General features: G+C 36.4%; 1 protein-coding gene across 4 annotated transcripts in view; it reads right to left on the bottom strand.

Annotated features, from left to right (window-relative positions):
• The window catches only part of ATXN7 (ataxin 7), a 113460-nt gene that overhangs the window by 47406 nt on the left and 41086 nt on the right, over positions 1 to 24968 (bottom strand). For 2 of the 4 annotated variants that reach the window (XM_058174144.1, XM_058174145.1), the window contains 3 exons: positions 24178 to 24468; positions 19785 to 19853; positions 5768 to 5797 (listed from right to left, as the gene is read on the bottom strand). In XM_058174144.1, the coding sequence (XP_058030127.1) occupies positions 5768 to 5797; positions 19785 to 19853; positions 24178 to 24457 (379 nt within the window). In that variant the 5' untranslated portion in view covers positions 24458 to 24468. Of the gene's footprint in view, positions 1 to 5767; positions 5798 to 6730; positions 8656 to 19784; positions 19854 to 24177; positions 24469 to 24968 lie in introns of those variants that run through there. The other 2 variants (XM_058174147.1, XM_058174146.1) reach the window with 2 other exon arrangements.

Here is a 24968-nt window from a genome sequence, read left to right as displayed (position 1 = left end):
AATCTGTAATAATATTCAACACATTCTTGTTTTTGCTGACAAGCAGAACAACTGAGAAATCTCTGAACTTTTGTTAGCTCTCTGGACATACGTCTGCAGGATCACTTATTTGAAGACAAGGATCACAGTTCAATACAGAATTAGATGCAATTAGAATTAGGCATTCCTAGCACCCTGGTAGCAAGACTGGTAATTAGGATTGAACAAAAGGAATAACTTTCCAATGTACAGAAAGTAAGTGATCTTGATATTTGTTGGCAGCCACAGGCATTCATAAGTGAAAAACTTTTTTAAAAAAACTTGATTTTCACCTCACAGCTGCTTTTATCAGTTCAATTTTCCCCACCTCATAGTTATTGCCCATTTCAACTGAATTGCAAAGAACAGACACACCATTCTTTCTTTGTACCAATAAGGGTATAATCTGCATCCTACCAGTTTTTCTTGGAATGTTCTATATAGGCAACCAGCAATTGGAAGGAACAGCAAGAAACATGTGAGATTCTAAGAATTTCAGCTGGTCATTGAAAGAAAATGGGAACATTACAAACAATTGCCTTAATTTGTCTGTTTTCTTCTTCCTCCCCCCGCCTTTTATTTATGTGGGTTTTTTTTTCTTGGATCATAAATCTGTGAAAATAGAAAGCCTTTTGGCCAGAGTTCAATATAAATAATTAAAATAAATTCACAGATATTAACTCTTCTATTAAATCATGATTCTTTGCTTTTGTGCAAAACTAAGGATGCCCTCTTTCTTTTCCCATCTCCAAACTATTTTGGGTGTGGAGTTATAACATCAACCACTCTCCTATACAGGTAGACATCGACTTACGAACACAATTGGGACAGGAGCTTCTTTCACTAAGCAATGCCCAATTCAATTACCGGTACTTTTTGTGCCCATCCCTTACGTGATTCACTGCAGTTAAATAACTAATAACATGGCTGTTAAGTGAATCTGGCTTTCCCCATTGACTTTGCTTGTTAGAAGCCATCTGGGCAGGTCTCAAATGGTGATGTTACCCTCAGAGGTCCTCATCAAAGAACATTGAGCAGCAAGTATTTTCCTGCAGTTTTGATCATTCACAGCATCTTTGGCATCATCCCAAGGGATATTAATAATCTGATGTGGCCCTGGGATGCTGCAACTGTTTTAAATATACGCCAGTTGCCAAAGTGCCCAAAATACAATCGCATGACCCTAGGAATGCTGCAACGGTGATCAGCACAAGGACAAGTCATGTCGCTTTTTTCACCATCACTGAAACTTTGGTCACTAAATGAATGAGATCATAATGAATGAGGACTACATGTAGCTCAAACTGTGAAAACAGAATGGGAGAAAATAAGAGTGCCAAAATCCATGTTTTATCGGTTGACCACATGGCCAGCCTCAGCTTATTGCTACCAAGTCAAAGAGTAAGTTTTGGGTATGCCTCGTTGCTGCAATGCAATGGTGAAACTACCAGCTGAGGTTTACTACTCTGAATGAAAATATGAGACTTGTTTTGCTACCATTCAAAAGTGACTCCATTATCCAGTTTGTTCTGCTTTGGACAGATTGCATAATTATACAATTTATGAAGAGTACAAAGCTATCCATTATCTCAAAAAGAAACCCCTCATCTTATTTTACAATTCCATATCACATCAAACTCTTAAGATTCTTGTCTCTGTATCTCACATTGTAAGATTGGAGCCTGTTAATACTATTTACAAAAGGCTTTTTGGCAAAAACCCGCTACTCTAATCATGCAGTAAATATGGCTCTTATTATCTTCGCTCTTTATCTCCGATTTCATGTATCTGCAATTCGGAGAATAAATCTTTTTATACGTATAGAGGTTTTACCACAGCCACAGATTTGACATTTTTATTTTCACACATAAAGAAAATGATGACCTTCTATGCATGCATTAAAGTACATCTTTTAAGGCTGGGATTAGCACACATTTGATCTCCCTTCTTGTTTGGTCATAGAAGCTCTTACTGGGTTAGGGTTGAAAGGCTCCATATGGTTTCCTTGCAGTATTTGCCTTTTTCAAAGTACCTTGTTCAGCTCATGACAGATAGAATCATACATGATTTACACTGACTTCTTGGTTCTATGAGGTTCCCTCATGGTATCATTGCAGATGTCCCTGGATCATGCCACTACATGCTTCACCTGCCTCACGAAAGAGTTGTACTTAGCAGAAAAACCAGCAAGACTCTTGACTGGGTTGACCCAGCAAGGTCTATCATGGCCAAGTGAGAAGGAGATGAAAAGAAAGAAAATGGGAATAGTCCTCATGGTAGGAAGAAGACAAATGTAAGCACTACATCTAACAAACTCATTCACATATATTCATAATCTCATTAGTTGGTTAAGTTGAACCCTGAAAGGGAACTACTGTGAATAATGAGAGCCATGTGTAGCTTGGTTTTATATAAACATCTGTTCTTTTACAACAGATGATTTGATGGTATTTGGAAAAATAAACCAAAACTGCTGAGGTGAAAACTGGAATTGATGCTTCAAAAAGTTTCCTTAGATTTGTTTATATATTTCCAGAACTCCAACAAACAATTTCTAAAGTTTGCTCAATTGATTAAAAGAGCTTATAAGAAGCTTTCCAACAGCCAATATATCCAAATGTACAATTGCTTTAAATATTTATAGAATATGTATAGCAAATTTCATGAGCTGTTGGCAGAGCACAGCATATGTATATTACATACTAGAATTATTCATAACTTTTTTGAACATTTAAGGCAAGAATATTACAAGATTACAAGATTTTTACATATGTAAAAATAAAATACATACTAATTCAAAGTGATATAAAACAAACTGCTTGAATAATATTAATCTATATAGTACTAAAACTGTGATTCCTGTAATCTTTAACTGGGTGAAATGGCACACCATAGGGAAAAACGTTTTGAACCAAGGTACCTCAGATAACTTACAGAATAAGTCAAAAATATGGGACCCATAATTCCTGTGAAGTTGAAATTTGGAAAACTATAAACCCAATGTGACATAAATATTATCATAAGACACAATATAAAGTGTCATAAAACATTTCCTGTGCTGATGTTTGATAGTGCTACTCAGTTCAACATGGGCTATTTTCAAGTAAGATACATCTCTGAATGCATCCCAACTTCTTCAGTGAAGGTAATGTATTAGAAGTTCTATCATTGTTGAAGCAATCAGGAATCTGGTAAGGAAATATGCTCAGAAAGATGACCCAGGTTGTCTAGTCACAATTAAAAATCAGAATTATTTGGAATTGTAGCTACTAATAATGATCTAACTGCTTTAAGTTATTTTATAATAAACTGAAAAAAATAAATATTGATAACTGAAGGAGATACAATTGTAAGACAACTCTTAAATCAGAGGGTTTTGCCTTCCAATAACTATCACCCTGAAACTCCTATGCTTCAGCTTTTTAGAAAAAGAAAGTTGGACAAATCTGAATTTCTCAGCATCTTTATTTAAAAATGTAATCTAAAGTAACTGCTATTGAGTGATCATGGTTTTAAATATTTACAGATGAATCAACGCTTTAAAAAAATTCACTGCCTACTTTATATTTTTCCCTAAACAAAGATTTAAAGTTAGTTTTGTGTTTGCAAATATTACAATGAAATCTCAATTTACCAGATTCTGATAGAACAGATAGACATGAAACAGATCAATTTTCCACAGAAATTAGCATCATTTCTGTAGTATCAATTTATACAATGAACATTAACTCACTAAATGACGTAAGTTGCATCATATACTGTTATGTATAGTAATGACTTCAATAGAGGAATAGCAGTACCTGATTCAAGTGATATAATTAATGATATAATTACACAAATGATATAAATTGACACAAGTGCTTTAATTTGTGATAATCGGGTAATAAGATCAAATCAGTATGAGTGCTCTCCAATTTGGTGGATACTTACGATTAACACAAAACCTGTCTCCACTTAGTCTATTAAAAAGAGGTCTTATGCTATTAGGTAGCAACAGAAAATCTGCTTCTTACCAATGTCTTACACTATATATTTGTTGAATATTGTTTTTGATATTTCATAGCCAAGATTCAATGATCATTCAATAAACAACCTGGATGAAGGTATATAGAGTATATTTATCAAATATGCAAGTGATATGCAGACGAGTATTATAACCATCTGGAAAGGCTAGAACAATGGACTAAAACCAAACAAGATAAAATTAGATAGATTAATGTGAAATTAATAAAGAATGAATGCACTAAGAATTTTTGTAAACAAATCATAGGCATAAATATAGGTTTGAAGAGACCTGGCTTGGCAACATAAAATATGAGAAGGACTAATTTCATTGGCTGAACATGAAGGAAGGATCTCCCTATATCTGAAATAAAGATTCCATAGATTCTTCCAAATGCCATACTGTAATCCTCACTGGGTCTCTTCCACACAAGCCCTAAAATAAGACACGTCAAGTGTTTACTTTTGTTATCTTTCTGACATTAGATATAGTTGCTTTTATTTTCCCATTAACTTTTTAGGAAAGCAATATGAAAATATTCCAAATCTGTAAACTGTTATTGCTTTTTAAATTAATATCTGTGGTTTATATATTTTATTTTTTAAATAAAACTCTGATTAATTATTTTAAATTAAACAATGTTCTTAGTAATTAAACCACCCTGAAAAAAAAGTACTAAAAAATAAATAAAAGTAATGCAGTTGAAAACAAAAAATGAACTAAATGAACTAAAGAAGTAAGGTATTTAGGGCCGTGGTCTGGTCGAGCCCAGTCCAAGGCTGGTTAGAATGCAGTACTGCAGGCTGATTCTGTTGACTGCTAGAGGTTTGGCAGTTCAATTCTCACCGGCTCACTGCTGACTCAGCCTTCCATCTTTCTGAGGTTGGTAAAATGAGGACCCAGATTGTTGGGGGCCATATGCTGACTCTGTAAACAGCTTAGAGAGGGCTGTAAAGCGCTGTAAAAGTAGTATATAACTAGTATATAAGTATATAAGTTATTGCTGTCGTAATTTTTTTTAAAAAATTACAAGAAATATCTATTCAGCTCTATTTTGACAGGATATGCTACATTTGCAGCAGTACTACCAACATTTAAAAGGGACATTGACTACCATATTATGTACAAGCGGGAAATAGGGATTGCAGTGGGAAATAAGTAAACAGAGTCCTATTATAACTGACTGATTTGAAAGGGGTTTAGGATTCAAAACAGGGTTATCACATGAATGGAATTCTGCCCCCGAATAAGGAGTTTTGATTAGATAATCTGGGTTCATAAATATTTACACATGAATTTTGAAAATAATTTTAACTTTTCTTTCTAAGCTAGCATTCATGTAAATTGAAGGAAACTTGAACATAAATGTCTGTATTCCTCCCTGTGTGATCAAATATTAAGAAATGGAGTAATAATCTACTTATGAGATTTACTGAATGAGGTTAAGATGATAGATACAGCTGAATTTCCTACATACCTAAGTCTATAATCCTACCCACATACCGAAAAGCAAGCCATATCGAACTCAACTCAATTTTATTTGTAAATACAGTACATGCATACAGTTGCAAACCAGAAAGAACAACAGCAGTAATATAATAGGAAAGGAGACAATGAACATTTTTAAAAAGCTGCAGCAAGGGATTTTCATAAGAACATTCTTCCTTACTGTTCCAAGTATAATTATGACAATTATATAATTGCTTACGAATGTATATTTTACGGATTCAGTTGAAAGATGCTCACCCTGACTCCTCTGGCATGTATACTGAATTCCTTTTTTTGTGATGGAGGGAGGAAGGAGAGAGAGAGAGAGAGTGGGAGGGAGGGAGAGAAAGAGAGAGAGAAAGAGAGATGGAGGGAGGGAGAGAGAGAGAAAGAGAGAGAGAGAGAAGAAGGTGAATTAAGAATATTTTTAAATTAAATTTCAGCTAAAGTTAAATGTCTGTTAAGAGTATTCTGATTTAAAACAATAAAAAATCCTTATGACATAAGCTTTCATGGACTAGAGTCCATTTTATCATTCAGGAGGGACAGGAAGAACTCTTAAGTGAGAAGTCAGATAAAAGTACAATAGTAAAAAACAGAGAAATCAATTAAATTATGTTTATTTGATTATAAAAATGAGTTGAAATGGATATTTACTTTCCACCTCATGAAGAAAGCTATTGTTCAGTATTTATTTATTCTAGTTCTATACCAATTCACAATTGTTTATTCAACAATTGAAAAAAACCATTTGTGGTACTTAATGCAGCATAAAGGCAATCAATAATTAATCCAAGCAACAACAAAGATAAATCATAATAGTAGTGATGATGAGAAATAAAGCAAAGAACATAACAAAAATCATTTTCAACAAATAAATCAATATTAAGAATTCAAAGTAAAATCAATTAATGATGGTAGGAAATGTTCAATACTAAACTTTTTGGGAAAGGTCTACCTTTGGCTTGCATATGAAACTTTAGAAGTGATGGAACAAGCCCTAATAGGAGAGAGAATTCCACAATGTCAGAGCAGCAGCAAGAAAAGGTACTTCCTAAGCTACCGTTTCTCTTCACAAAATGAATTAAGGCAGTCTTTTTTCAGCACTTTGAATTGCATCCAGAAACCCACTGATAATAAGGGCCTAAAAAAACAAGGTGTAATGTGATCTTAGCAGGTTAAGACCAGCCAGTAACTGGTCTGCTGCATTTTTACACTTACCCAGGTGGGTCTTCAAAGACAGAATGTAGAATGTGTTGCAGTATTCCAGCTGAGATGAGGGCATGAGCCACTGTTGTATGAACTCTGTCTTCCAGGTAGGAATGCAACTGGCACACCAATTAAAGCTGGACAAAAGCCTGCTTGGCCACTGCCTCCACCTGCCTAATCAGCCCTAGTCGATGCTCTCTCAGGGGCAGTGGCACCCCATTGAGAAACAATCTTGATTCCCACGGTGTTAACAATTAACTCTTTCTTGTTTAGGCAAATTCAGTCCTCTTGCTATCAGTTCCAGACACCAGAACAAGACTTCCATAGCTCAGCTTGTTCATATTTTCATCCTGGATCAAATCTTTCAGAAGATTTTCTTTGCTGTTGTTGGTTATTATGCATGATTAATTTACAGCAAAGTTAGAGGCTGTGAACTATTTACAATTAATTAATGAACAAATCCATTGAGAAACCACTGATGACAGCAGAATGAAATACAACATTTAAGCAAGTTTAGTTAGAGTATTTTTGAGATTTTTTAAAAAATCTGAAAGCACTAAAGCCAAATGATGGAACTATTTTCAACATCAGTTAGCCCTCAACCACATTTAAAAGTACTTCCTAGTACTTTTTTTTTTGGGGGGGGGTCACTTTTAGATGGAATAACAGGAAAATTTAAAGAGCTTTCTGGAAATCCTGCGTCTGATTAATAACCAGCTCCTTTCAAATAAACAAAGGGTAAGAGAGAAGCCTGAAATAAAATATTTCAACTCAACTACTTTTGTTGTCAGTACAATGCTTTCTATAGAGCCCATCCTCTAAATTAGTCAATTAAACCTAAGCATCAGCTGTTTTTAAACTATGCCCAATATTTTAGTTTGCGTTAAGAGTCCAAGAACTCTTATCTCCCAGTATCATCAGTATCCTTGACACTGTAAGAAAGTTTGAGGACTTCTTAAAATACCAGTCTAATAAGTAATTATCTTCTTCTAAGTAAACAACTACCAGTCATATCTCTTAATTATCAAATATATTATCAAATATCAAATTCCTTTATCATCTATAGCTAGAGTCTGTTACACTAACAGCCCTATTTTAAATTACCTCATGTGATACCTAGTACCACATAAAAATTGAGCGCGGTTTTTGAACTTCTCCATGCACAAGTATATTTTCTAAATTAAACCACTGTAATCCATTCAGTAGCTGCAGCATCAGTTTAAAGCAGATATCTAATTTTTAATACTGTTAAACGTGTATTTTTAGCTTATAGACTTAATCTATTTTAGAGGGTTAAAATCTTATAACTACACATGCCAAGCACTTTGAACTATACTAGTGTATTATTGTTCCATAAATAAGTATTTCACATACCTCACACTTCCAAATGTTTGTCTCATAGAACTGTTCACTTTAGTCAGAACTCCAAGAAAGCATAAGTTATGATCCTTATCATAAACCCTCTATAGCCTCCCATGGAATCTTAAGCTTAAAGTTGCTATCATTACATTAGGTTGGGTAATAACATTTATTCCAGTAAATTCATAATAGATTAAAACCAAACTTCATTTAAGGAGTAAAAGGCTGACTTGGAAATATCATGCTTGTTTCAGCCACAGAAGAACATGTATTTTTCTTCACAATTGAGAACCCCTCCCCGGTTTTAATTCTTCAATTCTTATTAATTTTAATAGTGTCTCCTCCTTGTTATCTTTGCTGGTTTCTCAGTTCTATTTCCCCTTCTATTCCAGTTGATAATTCCATTTTTTCCTACTTGTCCTGATCTTTGCTCTTCATCTCTTGTATACAATTTTCCAGCCTTCTATCTATACGATCCAATATTTCCATCATGTCTTTGTGCACTTCCAGGATAAGGTCCTTAATGTCTTTGTTATTTTGAGTCATTAACTCCTTTTCGTTTAGGTCTCCTCAATCATCTGTTAAGAAACCAGACCTCCAAATCAAGTTTAAATGTCTCATCAATGTACAATCAAATCAGTTAGTTACTTCAGGGACCTTCCACTCCTCAAGTGATTTTTGTATATTCAATAGTATTTAGGGGTCTAGACACCAATTCTTTTTTAAATATTCCAGTCTCCAGTGGTTAGAAAGTAAATACACATGGTTAAACAGTTATTTCACTCCATTTCAATATTTGCTCCCGAGTCACAAAAATTTACTATCATCAGCAGATGGCACTCTTTACTTCACTTTGCTTCCTGTCTGCTTTTATTGTGACTCTGCTGCCCTTCTTCTTCTATTTTGACATACCCAGTTTATTTCTTTTGCTTAATTTATCTTATAGGTCCGTTATTTGAAGAAAAGGTAGGTTTAATATGCCTTTTTAATAATATGCCTTTTTAATATCATGCCTTTTATTTTGGGGATTCCATTTCCCACTTAATTTTCTTTTTAAACAAATATTTACTTCTTTAAATCTCCAATATGCTTTTTTTCACAATAGTTGCACACTGTAGCAAATTGTTCTAAAAGGTATTCCCCTTAGATTTTTTGTGGGGTCCAATTTCAGCTGTAAATCTTTTCTTACCCAGACAACACACCATTCAGCATTTCTCTACTCCTGCAAAAACTTATGATTCTGGATGTTCCCCGGCTTCATGGCAGCCATTTTGACTGCCACTGCTCCTAGTCTTCGGTTGAAGGGGTTTTCTGAGTCAAGGAAGGGAGATGCGGCTCTTCTCGACCTGCAAGGGAGTTTCCCTTTGCTTCACCACCCCTCCAAGGTGGCTATGGCTTCTAGTGAAACCCCCGACAGGGAAAGCTCAGAACGGACCTGTGGAGGTCGTGGATCTTGCACCAAAGGTGCCAGAAGTTCAACCGGAAGCCCTAAGTGAGAAATTTGTTGTGAGATCTGCTCCATTTTACGACTTTTCTTTCCACATTTGTTAAGTGAATCACTGCAGTTGTTAAATTAATAACATGGTTGTTAAGTGAATCTGGTTTCCCCATTGACTTTGTTTGCCAGAAGGTTGCCAAAGGTGATCATATGACCCCAGGGCATTGCAACCGTCATAAATGTGAGTCAGTTGTCAAACATTTGAATGCAAATCAGGTGATCTTGGGGATATTGTAACGTTGAAAAATGGTCCTAAGTCACTTTTTTCAGTGCTGTTGTAACTTCGGATGGTCACTAAATGAACTGTTATAAATTGAGGATTACCTTTATTTAACAACGGTGCTTATCAGCATTATCAATTCAGAAAGATGTGACAGAATGAAAATGAGACATCAAATCTGGCTTAAAACTGGATAGCTCTCCTGCTCTTCCAAGTCCACAACAGGTTGGAGAACCTTTAGAATTGGTACAATGAGAGCATAATGTTCTTCTTTCCAAAGCTCTATGATTTTGAGCCACTCTCTGATTCTTAGGAGGTCTTTCTCTATGCCATCAATGTTTTCTTTCACTACAGAAGGGGAATAGATCTGTGTATGTCTAAGTAAGATTTTTTTCAAGTGCTGAATCAATCAGCAATTTAGCTCTCAGGAATTCTTTGGTGCAGAATTCAGACAGGACATCTTTCTCCAGGTAGAAGAGGAAAATCTACAATTGGATGCTCATAAAGTTTCTAAACATTAGAGGTACATTTTCTTTAATGCAAACAGAGAGTGATCTGGAAAGTAAAAGAAATAATTGGAACATTGGATGGGGAATTTGCACAGGCCATATTTAATGCACAGGCCAAAGGTCCCTCAAGACTGCTTGCAATGATCACAAATGAGACATGCTTGTCATCCATAAATTTTCTTTATGAACCCAAATAAAAGAAAAGTTTACTTATAGCAATCTGAGAATTAATATGCCATTTTAAAAGAAGTAAGGGCTCAGATTTAAAAAAGCATACATAGTGAAGAAAAGAATCACCAGCCCAACTGTAAGCAAGATGTCATTTCTAAAAAGGCATTCCTCAAATTACTTAAATCATTTCATCTTAGGCCTGAAACAACATATGTAAAAGATCTTATGAACATTTATGGAGAAAAGTGATTTTTTATGTAGCCTGATTCTATATGGTTTGGGTTTTAAATGGCTGGATAACCATTTGTCTGAAATGGTGTAGGGTTTCCTGCCTGGGCAGGGGGTTGGACTAGAAGACCTCCAAGGTCCCTTCCAACTCTGTTATTATTATTATTATAAATCAGGATGGCAATCCCCTAAATTGTGTTAGAATATCTCAGGGGCTGTCACAAAGAGTGGGTCAACCTATTCTTCAAAGCACCTGAAGACAAGACAAGAAGCAATGGATGGAAACTAATCAAAGAGAAAACCAACCTAGAAGTAAGAGGAAATTTCCTGACAGTTAGAACAATTAATCAGTGGAGTAACTTTCCTCTAGAAGTTGTGGGTGCTCCAACTCTAGAAGATATAGAACTGAGATGGCGCAGTGGTTAGAGTGCAGTACTGCAGGCTACTTCAGCTGACTGGTAGCTGCAGTTCGGCAGTTCAAATCTCACTGGCTCAAGGTTGACTCAGCCTCCCATCCTTCCAAGGTGCGTAAAATGAGGCCCAGATTGTTGGAGGCAATATGCCGATTCTGTAAACTGCTTAGGGAGGACTATAAAAGCACTATGAAACAGTATATAAGTCTGTGCTATTGCTATTTTAAAAAGAGATTGGACAACCATTTGTCTGAAATGGTATAGGGCAGTGATGGTGAACCTTTTCGGCACTGATTGCCCAAACCGGAACATGCATGCACCGGAGCATCGGAAATCCGAAGATCAGTTGGCTGGTGACCATGCGCACCGGCCAGCTGGTTTTTAGGTTTCCAGTGCTCCTGCACTCGTGAAGACCAGTTGGAGCAGCTGGTGACAGGGCATATGCCCACAGAGAGGGCTCTGTGTGCCACCTCTGGCATGCATGCCATTGGTTCGCCATCACGGGTATAGGGTATCCTGCTTGAGCAGGGGATCTGATCAGAAGACCTCCAAGATCTCTTCCAACTCTCTGTTATTTTCTCAAATCCCTTTTTTCTGTCAGTTTCTCTCCTCTTTCCCCATCAACATATTTCTCAGACTTGCAATTTCCCTTTTCATAGAAAGTGTCTGCATGGATACTTATCAATCAGGATAGGAGAAAGCAATACTACTCAAAGCTCAGCAACTCCCCTTCCCAAATTATGATTTGGGGTAATTTAAAAAAAAAAGAAATATAGCTAGGAAATATTGTCAGTTTAACGCAGCATCATTTGTTATATGTCTTCATTTCTTTTTGTCTTTGCAAGCTGTCTTTACTTTAATTGTATCTCTTCATATATTGCCTTTTGTGCTTCAAGATACTGAGCTCTATCATGCCACCACAATTTAATTTTAAAAACTGTACACTTAGCTTTGGGTTCACACAGTAATCACATGAGAATTAAATATACTACCAGCAAAACTACATGCCTATGGAAATTCCATCACTTTCCACATCCATGACGTTGCTGGGTTTGGATCTACTTTAAAAGTATAGTCTGTAATGATCAGAATGTTGCCTTCTCAAATGTCCGTTGTACAAATGAACATTTATACAATATATTATACTGTAGTTCAGTATAATTTAGAAACAGTTGAATTAAAGGCACCTGATTAATAGTTTCAGATTGTAGCATAAATATTACTGAGGGAATTGACTGATTCTAGGTTATAAATAAATGTTTCCTTTGTAGGCATACTAGCATTAGATTATTTTAGCTAGCAACTCTAACACTGCAACTATTTCAGGTCACTTTTTCAAAATTGCTATCTGCATTTGGGCCAAATCAAAATATTCCTATCTTGTCCAAGGTGTAGTTTTGTCCTGTCTAATTTCTGACAAGCTAATCTAAGCAGGAGGCCACAAACTTGATTCTTTTCTAAAGATTTCAAGTGCAAAGCACAGCAGTGAAATATCATACATATTATAGGAAGCCAACTACACTGTCATGAAGGATCTATAACCGTATCAATTCTGTAAAAGGTATGGGTGAATACCATCTTCAAAACCAAGTCCAAAGACCTTTTCATTGTCTCGTATATTTATGGTACTTTACAATCTGATAGTTATAAAGCAATTTAAACATGTTAAAAGCCAGGAGTTCTTAAACTGTGGATCATGATGTACTGGGAAAGGAGAGCAAGTTTAAGTGGGGAGGGAGATGGGCACAATCTGGAGACAGGTTGCATCTGCAAAGTAGAATGAAGACCAGAATTTCCTACCTGGAGCAAGTCAACAGCAAACTTATCCATATAAAAGCTCACAGCAAGTTCTGCCAGGATCCTAACTTTGTGTTCATCCTAAGTTTCATGGTTTAAACTTAGAAGCTGGAATCATTTTCTAACTTCCACTCTGCCTTGACAAGCCAGTTTTCTGATTGTAAAAGCAGGTCTCTGTGCCGTGGGTGGCTATGCAAATATGAGCAATCAATCAATCAATCAAACAAAGGAGTTGGGGTGCAACCTTAAAAGGCCCTAGCTTTCTTTGTATGTTCAAATTTCCTAGTCAGTGCTGCAACCCGCTGGATCACTGTCAGAATGTGTCTTGCCAAGACTAAGCCTATAGGGAGAGTAATGACAGAGCTCCACCTTTGGGTGAACAAGTCTCATGGCATCTATATACTCAGAATTTGCTCCTGCCCTGCATTGAGAATCTAGTGACAAATTCAGAATTTATAGCTGCAGTTATAAAGATTCCAAATGTGAAATGAAAAAAATAAGTGGCAGTCTGAAAAATAAAACCAAGATACGCAAATTCATCTTTCCCATTAAAAAAAATGGTTTTAAATGTAAATTATCTTATGGAAATATCTCCAAAGTAAAGGTTTTATACCATCAATCTGCAAAGGCTATCATTGTCTTGTTTTATATACAGATTAAAATTTGATTAGAAGTAGTTCTCGATTTACGACCACAATTGGGCCCACTATGTTGCTAAGTGAGAAATTTGTTAAGTGAGTTTTGCCCCATTTTACGCCCTTTCTTGCCACAGTTGCTAAATTAGTAACACAGTTGTTAAGTGAATTTAGCTTCCCCACAAAACCCCAGGACAACCTGGCAACTGTCAGAAATACATGCCAGTTGCCAAGTGCCTAAATTTTGATCATGTAACCATGGAGCTGGTCGTAAGTGTGAAAAAGAGTCATAAGTCACTTTTTTCAGTGCTGTTGTAACTTCAAACGGTCACTAAAAGAACAGTTGTAACTCAAGACTACCTGTAAGACTATCTTGAAGTGTTGTAAGTGTTGTACCTTGATGAAGGTATCTTTTCTTTTATGTACACTGAGAGCATATGCACCAAGACAAATTCCTTCTGTGTCCAATCACACTTGGCCAATAAAAAATTCTATTCTATTCTATTAAAGTCAATGGTATATTTTATCTTTTGCCAAACTTAACCTCAGTGCAATCATTTGTTTCAGCCATTGGAGATGAAGGGTGGGGTAATTTTATGAATTTATTTACCAAATTAAACCAAAATTTAAGAAGTTATGCAATACACCATAATACTGATAAGGTCTGTATAAATACAAAAGTAACATATCTATGTGTAGAGACTGGTTGTGAAAAAATATTTGCTCTCTTTCAATTTTTTTGAAGTTTTGCCTCTGAAAGTCCTCCGGGAGAAGGGCGGTATAAAAATCGAAATATATAAATAAATAAATAAATAAAGTCATTAGACTTTCATGTAGGCCACAATGATGTACAAAATAGTCTGACTTCAATGTTTGTTTGATTTATTTCATAAAGAAAATAATCCAACAGATGATAACTCTAGTAGTAATTTTTTCACTGAACTGTAGCTTTAATGTGTGAAGTATTAAACACTTACCATCAAGCATTTTATTCATTAAGGATACTGTTGCTGGCATACACATAATTATTTCAAATTCAAAACAAAAAAGTGGAATTTAATTGGGTCAAAATTAGGTCATTATTTAAGAGAGCTTCTACAAAAATATCTGATCCATGCTGTGCAGCAATATGTGAACTAAAAATGGTCTTAACAGTCCTTTGAGAGTGTCACTTAACTACATGCTTGTAGTTAATGTGCTCACACTGGTAACTTGTTTTCTAAAGCATATTCTGAATTTAATTGGCCTTAAATAAAAGAAGGTATAAAACAAAAGAGTATGTGTATAATAACTTCTGTATTTAATTTTTCCCTTACCACTATTTTTAATGTATCTTCTGGGAATCCTTCGTACTTATGAAATAATGCAATACCTCATAATACTTTTGCCCTATATTCAACCACCCTAATATATTACTTCTAGTAAGTCTTTTAATATCAATTATAAAAAACATGAATGGGAAGAAAAACATGTTCCTCATGTCTGCTTGTGGGTTTCTTATTACCATCCAGTTAACCACTGAAAACCAAAATGGTTTTTCTTTTGTTTTTAAATATATTACTAGTGGTTTTTAGCTAAAGAGGGAAACATAATAGCCAACAGCTGGAATATCACATACAATGCAGCATCTTGCTAAATATGATTTTTGTATGACTGTAAGCGGTCTAGAATCGCCTCAACGAGATGAGCAGCATCAAAGTTTTAATAATAAATTAAAAATATAGCAACTTTTTGGAGTTAGGAATGCTAAGATATATGAAAAGCACAGAATCAAAATCAAAATCACCCCAGTATGGTTTTTTTTTATTAAAAAAAAACTATTCAGAATCTTGTAGTTTAGAGCAAAAAATGCTACCGATCATCTACTACCAGTTGGTTTGTAAACTGATACACATATGTTTCTTCTAATGGAAGAGAGAAGAAATGTTGCTTTGACATACACAGCATCAAGTGCTAATGGCCATTTCCTTCAGCAGATTAAAAAAACTACAGAATCAAAATCAGAGCATTGACAAAATTAAATAATTCTGAAAGAATGAAATTACATCTTGTTCAGAAATATTTTTTTGAGTTCTGTAACACACATATAATAAGCCCGAATAAACATTTTTTTCAACTGTTATTGTCTGGAAAATTACGGCATACTTAACTAAACTCAAAGTACCAAAACACAGAAGGCCCTTTACTCCGCATGGTGTCATGTCCTCTCCATAGCTCTCTTTGAAGGGCAATACAGGAAAGTTCCTTACTCAGAAAGACGACGCCTTTGTGACTCTGGACACACAAAAAACTACAGAGCAGGTACTTCTCCAGTTCCTGCACTACAGAGATGTTCGTACACCACATCTCACCACAAATACATAAGTATCCGAGGTACACAAAACAATTTTAAATAGCCCTTTTATTTCAGATACCAGCCCTACCAAAACATACAGTGTTGCCAGGTTCTGTGCAGTGGTGCTCAAAATGTGTCCAATGATGGCCTGTACCTGAGTCTCAACTTTATAAATTAGATTTGTGCTTTGTAACTTGATACAGTCTTCCATAAAAACTGAAGTTTTTTTATGCTCCCCTACATCCATTTAATGCTCCTACCCCTTCTTTTAGATTCTCATTTTTGTATATACTTTTAACGTGTGTATATTATATATTAAATTTATGTGTATTTTCTGTATGCACATATGTAAATGTGTGTGTAACATTTTTGTACGCATGTGTGTGTATGAATGTATATATTAATTTTTTTAGTTTCATTCATGATCTATATTTTTAGACTCCTCATGCTTCTTTTTAGTTACTTACCACCCTCCTTATGTTGGTTTATGACTATAATAAAGATTTGATTTGATATGGCCTAACAATTGTTTTGTGTTTACATAATTGCCACTTATCTTTATGCGGCAGCTATCCTCAACTGGTAACTAGATAGGCATTACGATAGTTGTCTAATACATTTGGAGAGGACAGGATGAAAAAGACCTTAGAACCATCATAGAGGATATCTTAACTTATTTAGATATTAAAGAAATCCAAGGTAGTTATTAAGAACTACAAAGAACATGGGCTTAAAAATGTATCCAGCTGGTCAACTTCAGATTAAATTGTTACTCTTGTACAGTGAAGCTCATATTTATGTTCAAAACATGTTTTGATGGCAACTCATGTCTCTCTTTTGTAGCTTTAAGCATTTGCAGACACGGCTGCATTTCCAATATTTTACTGAATGCAAGACACACATTTCTATGGAATTCTTATACAAGAACCTTCAGAATCAACCCTCACGTACAGGTCCAATGAGCTGGAAGTAGTAATTTTGTTTGCTGTTAACTTGTCAAACTGAAAAGGAACAATGCAATTAAATGGAAATCATTGCTTGATATTCTGTCTGTCTAAAAAGCCAGTTTAATCTTACTTCTCAAACAATCCTGATTCTATCCCATTCTGCTTAACTACATCTCCCACAGACTCATTTGTGAAATGACAGCAAAAGTCTGTCATTTGTGATAACTAGAATACTTTGTACGGATAAAATGTATGATTTGCAAAGAAAACCCTTTTCCTTTAAATATTGGTAAGTACCGAACAGCATGTTTCAGACACAAAGCAGTGAAGGGGAAGATTTTTTGTTGGGTAAGGAGGATACAACTACTGTTTTGCAGAGAACTTTTTAGTTGGAAGGATTTAAATGCTTTTACTCTTAGCCCCAATGACAGCAAAATAGTTATGTTGAACTATTCTACATAATGCAGAGTGTAAATACTTTAGTAGGTAACAAATTGCAAAATTGATAATAAGGCAACCATGTGATAGCTAATAGGCTTGTCCATAATCTATTTTGCATCTTAGCTTTTCAGAAGATGAAGAAGAAATATCAAATATCAAGAAGGCAACAAGTGTACTGTTACAGATCAAAAATATCAAGAGACCATCTAATTATAATTACATCCCTTGAAGAGGCTGAAAATATAAACAAATGTTATGTATACAGCTTTAAAAAGGGTATGTAATGTACAGTCTATACAACTGAACATATGGCTCATATCTCCACTGTGTACCTAGTCTCAACCTGCCCTTAATTAAGAGGGGAAAATATATCTAGTGAGATAGTATGCAAAGCACACATCTATATGTTTTTGTAATGACTTTTCATTTTTCTCTAGCATAGAACAAAGTTTTTAGGTAACATTTCAAGAGGTGTTAAGGGCAACAACATTTTTATAGATTTACAGGGCAGCTAGATATCCTTTAATTTCATTTCATAATTTCTTGGAATTATAAACATATTTTAAAAAATAAGCATTCCCTGCGGAAAAACTTTGTATGGCTGCATAAAAACTAAACTGGTAAGAATATTGTAGAAAGGATGTAAGATTCAAGAAGTACTGTCCCTGCAAAAGATCCATTCAAAAGCATTGCAATAACATTTTTTGATGTGAATGAGATGAGATTGTAAGAGAAATTAAAAATAACTTAGCTATTGCAGTGCCACTCAGTTCTGTTTATTAAACCTGGCCAGAAAGTATCTCCCAACATACAACCAGCCCAAAAAACATTAACAAATAAAAGACTATTTTTTTTTGGTTTACATTTATACCCCGCCCTTCTCCGAAGACTCAGGGCGGCTTACAATGTATAAGGCAATAGTCTCATTCTATTTGTATTTTTTTTTTTTTACAAAGTCAACTTATTGCCCCCCCAACAATCTGGGTCCTCATTTTACCTACCTTATAAAGGATGGAAGGCTGAGTCAACCTTGGGCCGGGCTCGAACCTGCAGTAATTGCAGGCTCTGTGTTTTTAATAACAGGCTTCTCTATTGCCTGAGCTATCCCGGCCCCCTATATAATAGTGAAAGTGAGTGGCACTGGAGAGATCCAGATTTAGGCCTACCTTTAACCACTGAAACTCTCTGGGACCTTCAGCCAGTCACTCTCAGCCCAACCTACCTCAGGGGGCTGTTTGTGTGGGGGGAAATGGGAAGAAGAGCGCTACATTTATCTTAAGCTCTAAACCAAAGTGGGATATAATGCAAATACAAAGATAAAGCCCAAAATGTTCATGAAATGAAAACATCGGTTTATAGATTAATGAAAACTTCACAAATATTGCAAAAATTACATGACTCAGAAACCAGTAGAACATCATAATCCCCTTATATAAGGCTACATTATGATAACGCTTGGAGCCTATTGATCATTTTGATTTTTATATATAAAAAGGAGCTCAAAAATGTGTAAAAAAAAGGCAACTAATTTGATCAGGAGGATGGAGTAAATGAATGCAACACAAGGAGCTTTTTAAAGCTGAAAAAGATAAATGGGAAAATGACAAGAGACTTATAGAAGTTGATAGATATTTCCCCACTCTTAACTTTTTATGAATTAAGAGGACTCAATGCATTAAGAATAAATCTAAACCTTATTCTTAGGGCACTGATTCATCTAACATTTGTACATACAGTATACCAAATTTAAATGTGGAACCCATAACTGAAACGTGAGGTAATGATTGTCAATTTAAGTTGCTTAAAAATGAACTAAACGAGTTCTTAGAAAGCAATGCTGTCAATATCTATTAAATATGAAACCTATGCCTCTAAATGCTTCTGATAGACCGCTATACTACAAGACAGCTGTTGCAGTGGTGTTCTGCTTGTCAATTTTTATAGCAAACAGATCTATCCATTTCAGACTAGATCCTGGAAAAAATATCATTTAATCAAAAATGCAGAATTTTTCTTCCTCTACTTTTTGATCTGTTCCTTGCATACGACGTAGCTAGGCAAACAACCAACTGTCCCATGAAAAGCAGCTTCAGCATTCGGCATGACCTTTTAAGAATTACACAGAGCCAAATCTATTATAAGATGAGCAAACCAATGAAAACTCCAAGTTAGCATATAAAAGGCAAAACCTATTACCAGTTAGTTCTATCAACTCTATTAGCCTTTGTTGTTACATTATGCATTTAATGTAATACAAAATTACATTAAATAACTCATAAATAAAATAATAATGTTTAGAAATTTTGAAAAATATAAATGTATGTTATTTGTCTGCAATAACTAACATAAATCTATGTTAGTTATTTCAGACAAATGCAAGGTTCCAATAATTTCTGGAAGTGCAAGTTTGTAATAATGTAAGGTTGCAAATTCAGGCCCACATAGGATTATGCATATGTGTATGTTTCACTGGTTGTCGTATGAAGTGGGAAATCTGTCTACATCAAACTCACCTTCCCTACAAAGTCGCATCGCTTCTCGGTTTTTACCATACTCCTTGAAATTTTCTTCTAAGGCTGCTCCTGTAAGGATGTAACAAACAATAGAAAAATATTAGTTTACAGAGTTCCTTTTAGAGTGTCATCTACATGGCAAATTAGAGTCTGATTAAATCCAAAGCATTCAGTGCAATTATGATATAAAATGAATTTGTCTTTTGTCTCTCTCTCCATCTAACATAAAATGGTTTAAATTCATCTGATTAGGAAAAAGTTCTTAAATAAAAAAGCATGTAATAGATGCTTTTGCAAGTATTACAACAAACATAGATAACAAAGGATTTCATATGGTCTAGAAGTCAAATACTAAAAGAAACATCTGTTACAAAAAGAATTTTATTTTATAAGAACTAAAAATCAACTTTCTGCATACAACTTTGCTTTGGAACAAAGAAGCGAGATTTCTCTGCAGTGGCTCCTTAGCTTTGAAATACTTTCCTCTGAATATGAATTAGATCAACAGCCCTAGCCATTCCATCACTAAGTTCAAACATGTTCATTCAGGTATTTTAAAACTGATCTAGTGTTATATGCTCTTTTTATCTATACACTGAAGTGGTGAATGGCTATAAATGGCCTAAAAATGTTAGTAGACAATAATCATCATCTGGAAAGATGCTCTCTTTCAAAACTTGACCCTGGACTTTGATACAACCATGAAATCAAATCGACATCCTCCATTTATTTAACAAGTGGCAGATTCACCTCATAGCTCCACTGTTTTTATTCTCAAAAGGACAGTTATAATTCCTACTGTCAAACATCCTGTCACAAACTTCCTGCTCAAATCCTATAAGCAACATAAATTTGAGGGGAAACAAGTTTATAAGGTGCATTTTCTCAGGGTCAAACTAAATCTACCCTTCATTGAAGCCGAGATCAATGTGTGCTTATCTCAAAAACTGCCAATGCTGTAAAGTGTTGGAATCTGCAGGATAGAAAAAGCTAAAGATGGAAGGACTAGCTCTGTAGGGCTCCTGAAAGTTCACCAGCTTTCAATGGAAAATAGGTATTTGATCAGTTGTCCCACATGCTGGCAGATTATTGTCAGCTACTGCCTTACCAATAGGTTTGCAGAGCAATTGTGGTATTGACGTTCCAGGTAATGCCTTCAACATGGACACGGGATGTGAGACATAAAGAAAAGTTCCTAAATATATCTATTTTAGCAGTACTTTGAACCTTGCAAGAGGCCTTGATTTCACAAGCTCAAGAAGTGGGCATACCTCTTTGGTGCCAAAGTATACGAGACAATATGCCCAATTTGAAATGTTGCATGTTTTATGCAGGCTTGAAAGGAAAAGTTTTAGTTTCTTAATTCTCTTCCAAATAAAGTTTTGCAGGTTGTAGTTGCATTTTTGTTGTATGGCAAACTGCCTTATATTTCCTCCTGATAGTATATTTTGTATAAACTACTGGAAATTACATAATGGTTTTATGTAGTCTATTTTTAAATAATTATTATAATTCTGTCTCTTATGTTGGCTGCTCAAAGATGCATACGATATACATTATGTATTACATCACAATTTTCTTTATGCCAGGTGGTCTGATATTTTTGATAAATTTCTAAGTCTGAAAAAATGGCTCATTTAGCGTTTGGATGTATTAATACTTTCCATATTTTAACTTTTATTCACAAGCATGTCATAAAACATATCCAAAATATCATTTCTATCATAAGAATGATTTATAGGCGTACATCAACCTTTCTTCCCATATTTACATTATCTTGTCTCATCTCCTTGTCTCTTGTAGCTAAGGAACAGGTAGGACACTTTTGCTTCCACTTTTAGTCGTAGTTCTGAACCTGGAACTATAAGTTAACATTAATAAGCTTACCTAGAAATCACTTTGATTTATTTTAAATTTAACTTGGGTGTTGTTAATTACAGTTTGTTGCGTCATTGAATGTGGCAAACTGCAGTTAACTAAAGTTAAAACAAGAGGACTGTATAAACCCAAAGGACTGAGCTTGCTGATACCAAATAGCAAATATAACAAGAAAGTGGAAGAATCATTTAATGGTCCAGTACCATCAGTATGTTGATGAAACTTATCCTGACCCATGATCTACTCTTGATGTCTTAATTTGGTGACTGAAGGCCATTCTGATTCTCTGGCTACTCCAATGATTTATTTTATTTATTTATTTATCAAACTTCTATACCGCCCTTCTCCCGAAGGACTCAGGGCGGTGTACAGCCTTCGTTTAAAACAATTAATATACATATTAAAATAACCATTAAAAAACTTATTCAATAAAAGGCCAAATTAAAACCGTCGATTGACCATAAAAATACCCAATAAAATTACCATTAAAAGTTTAAAATTTAAATTTAGAATTTAAAAAGTCAGGCCAGTCCTGCTTGTATAAATAAATAAGTTTTCAGTTCCCGGCGGAAGGTCCGAAGGTCAGGCAATTGGCGTAAACCAGGGTGTAAATGATGTATCTAGATATGGAAGCACTAAGTCCTGAAAGAGAAGGCCTGTGGATTTGGGGTCCTGGACTCAAGATTCCTACTTGAACAGCAGCTGGAGGCTACGACTGGGGCAGTTTTTGCTCAGCTTTGACTTGTGTGGCAACTGAAGCAAGATACCTTGCTACAGTAACATAGGGCCTCATTACTACTTACATTACTACAAAGCACTCTACTTGGGATTGCCTTTAAGACCATTCAGATGTTTCATTTTCTCCAAAATGTAGCATGTTGGATACTATTTGGCACTTTCCAGGAGAATTAGAAACAGCTTTGGATCCTGTCCTGGCTTCCTATCGGCATTTGGTTGCCTTAAACTATTAATAAGCATTGTCATATTGTGCAATCAAGGAAATGTGTCTTCTCGGTCATGATCCCCAACCTCTGGAGAAGCATTTCCTCTGAAAGAAGAGCAGCATCCTTTCTCCTAGGGTTCTGGAAAACACTTGAAACTGGCTTTGCTTGAATGTATGTAATATACATTATAATATTACTGTACTTATGGTACTGTATTTACCGTTTTGTTTAATTTGTGTTGCTTTTAAGATCCTTTTAGGCTGGGCTTTCTGTGTGTGGTTTTATGTCTTTTCTGTTTTCATGGATATTTTTGGTTTTGTATGAGCAGCTATAGCAAATTTAAATAAATAAAAATAACCAAATTTAAAGGGATGGTTGTATCTTATAAAGCTCTTCATATTTCATACCACACTATCTTCAGGAATGTGTTTTACTCATTAGAATCAGGCTGACCAATTTTATCTCACCCAGAAGCAGCTAATGATTTCCCACTTTCAGAAGACTATGGGGGAAGGGGTCTGGAATGGCCTCCCACCAGAGTTTAGTTTAGCTCAGCTCTAACTTTTAACTGCCATCAGAAGCAGCTGAAAATATCTGTCATTCGGATATTTTGTTTTAAAGATTTTACTGTTTTAATACTGACCGTGGATGTCTTTGGTTGTATATTTCTATAAAACCACTGAGAGTCCTGCAGAACAGTAATGGGCTATAAATCTTATGACTAAATAAAATCATGTCCGCTAATGTTATATTAAATACTCTTGGAGTCTTGTTTCTCTGATTTCTAAACAGATCACAGGAACAGTTATGTCTTCTACTTTGTGTGATTTGAAGGAAGAATACAATAGACTTCCAAAATCCATTGGAAACAAACTTGCACTATGGGATGTCATCATAACAGAAATAAAAACACTAAGAAACAGACAATTGCTCTCCTGCTTGCCATGATAAATGAGTTGCAGGGCTTACCTGGAATCTAGCTTTATCATTTTTGTTTTAAGTAAACACCTCAGGAACAGAAAATGCCCTTATATTGAAATATAAAATCTTCCTCCAGTAAAGCTGAACTCCTGTTGCTTCATACAACCCCTCCCCCCCCATGCCGTTTTCCAGGCAGGAATGTGAAGATGAATTACCATTGTCTTTTTCCAGGACTTTTTCAAATACCTAAATACCATATCCAGAGCTCTGGGATTTCCTGGTGGTCTCCGATCCCTGATGTGATCAATCAAGCATACTTTTCTGTTTTATAATTTTATGATCACCCAAGGTCAGTTAGGCACTGCCACCTGCCTGGGCAAGATTTCCCCCAGTGACCTACCTATGGATAAACCTCTGGATACAGACAGCGTGGTGGAGTAAGAGACATAAACAGGACCTTCTCGGCTAACTCTCCCTCCCTGCCTTCCTGGGGGGGGGGGGGGCACCCCACCTCTTACTCTGGGACAGATTATCAGACAATTCCGGCAGAAGAGCGTTAGGCGCCCAGCTGTGTTAACCCTTTCGCTGCCGCCCGGACCCCTCCCCTCTCCCCTCCCCCACGAAAGAAGGGACTCCCGCTCCTCGCTCACCGTCGTTCCCGTGAAGTTTAGCAGCATCGACCCAATGGCTCCAGGGCTGCCCCAGCATTGCCTCCGGGCTAGGTAAGGACCTGCGCTCCCCGACGGTCGCCATTGCTGCGCTGGTGGCGGTGGCTGTACTGGCGGGGATGGTGGTGGAGGTGGCGGGGCCGAGGCCGCTCTCGCCGCTGCCTCCTCCGTGCCGGGGCCGCCGCTGCTGCCTGCTGGCCGCCGCCGCCACCGCCGCTCTGCGTTGCTCCCCTCTGACGTCAGCCACGGCCCGCGCCGACATTCTTTCCGCTGCTACAATGTAACGAGAAAAGTCATCAGGCTTCTTTAAGGTGGCACCGCCGCTTAAGGAAGTTCCCAAAGAATCGCCCGCTCGCCGAGCTCTGAAGCTGGGGCTGCCGCTACGGGCACCGCGCCGGGAATAACAACGCGAGGCCTCGCATCGCCTTTGTTTCCCATTAATCTCTCCGACAAGCCGGATGAACTGTCGGCCCCGGGTTGGCTCTCAGCTCGGGAAGGGCACCAGCATTTTTTTTTCTCTCTCCCCGCGGCTCGCTAAAGAAAGGGAGGCAAGGCGATCGAAGCTAAGGCGGCCGTCGGCATCGGAGATCCCGACTCGGCAGCCCCCCAGGAAAAGTGCTGCTCGGGAGCCCGCCGTCCAAATTCAAGGCGGACGCGTCCCCAGACAGCCATCCGGGGAGCCAACAGCCCCAACTCAAGCGTCTCTCTTCGCCCTCTCCCACATCGCACTTCGCGCAGCCCCGAAGTCGCGAAACTCCACAGCGAAAGGAAGT

The sequence above is a fragment of the Ahaetulla prasina genome, chromosome 2 (assembly GCF_028640845.1).
Source record: "Ahaetulla prasina isolate Xishuangbanna chromosome 2, ASM2864084v1, whole genome shotgun sequence".
NCBI classification, from domain to species: Eukaryota; Metazoa; Chordata; class Lepidosauria; order Squamata; family Colubridae; genus Ahaetulla; species Ahaetulla prasina.
The sequence above is the reverse complement of the archived record's forward strand: the minus strand, read 5'-3'. Positions and strand labels throughout refer to the sequence as shown.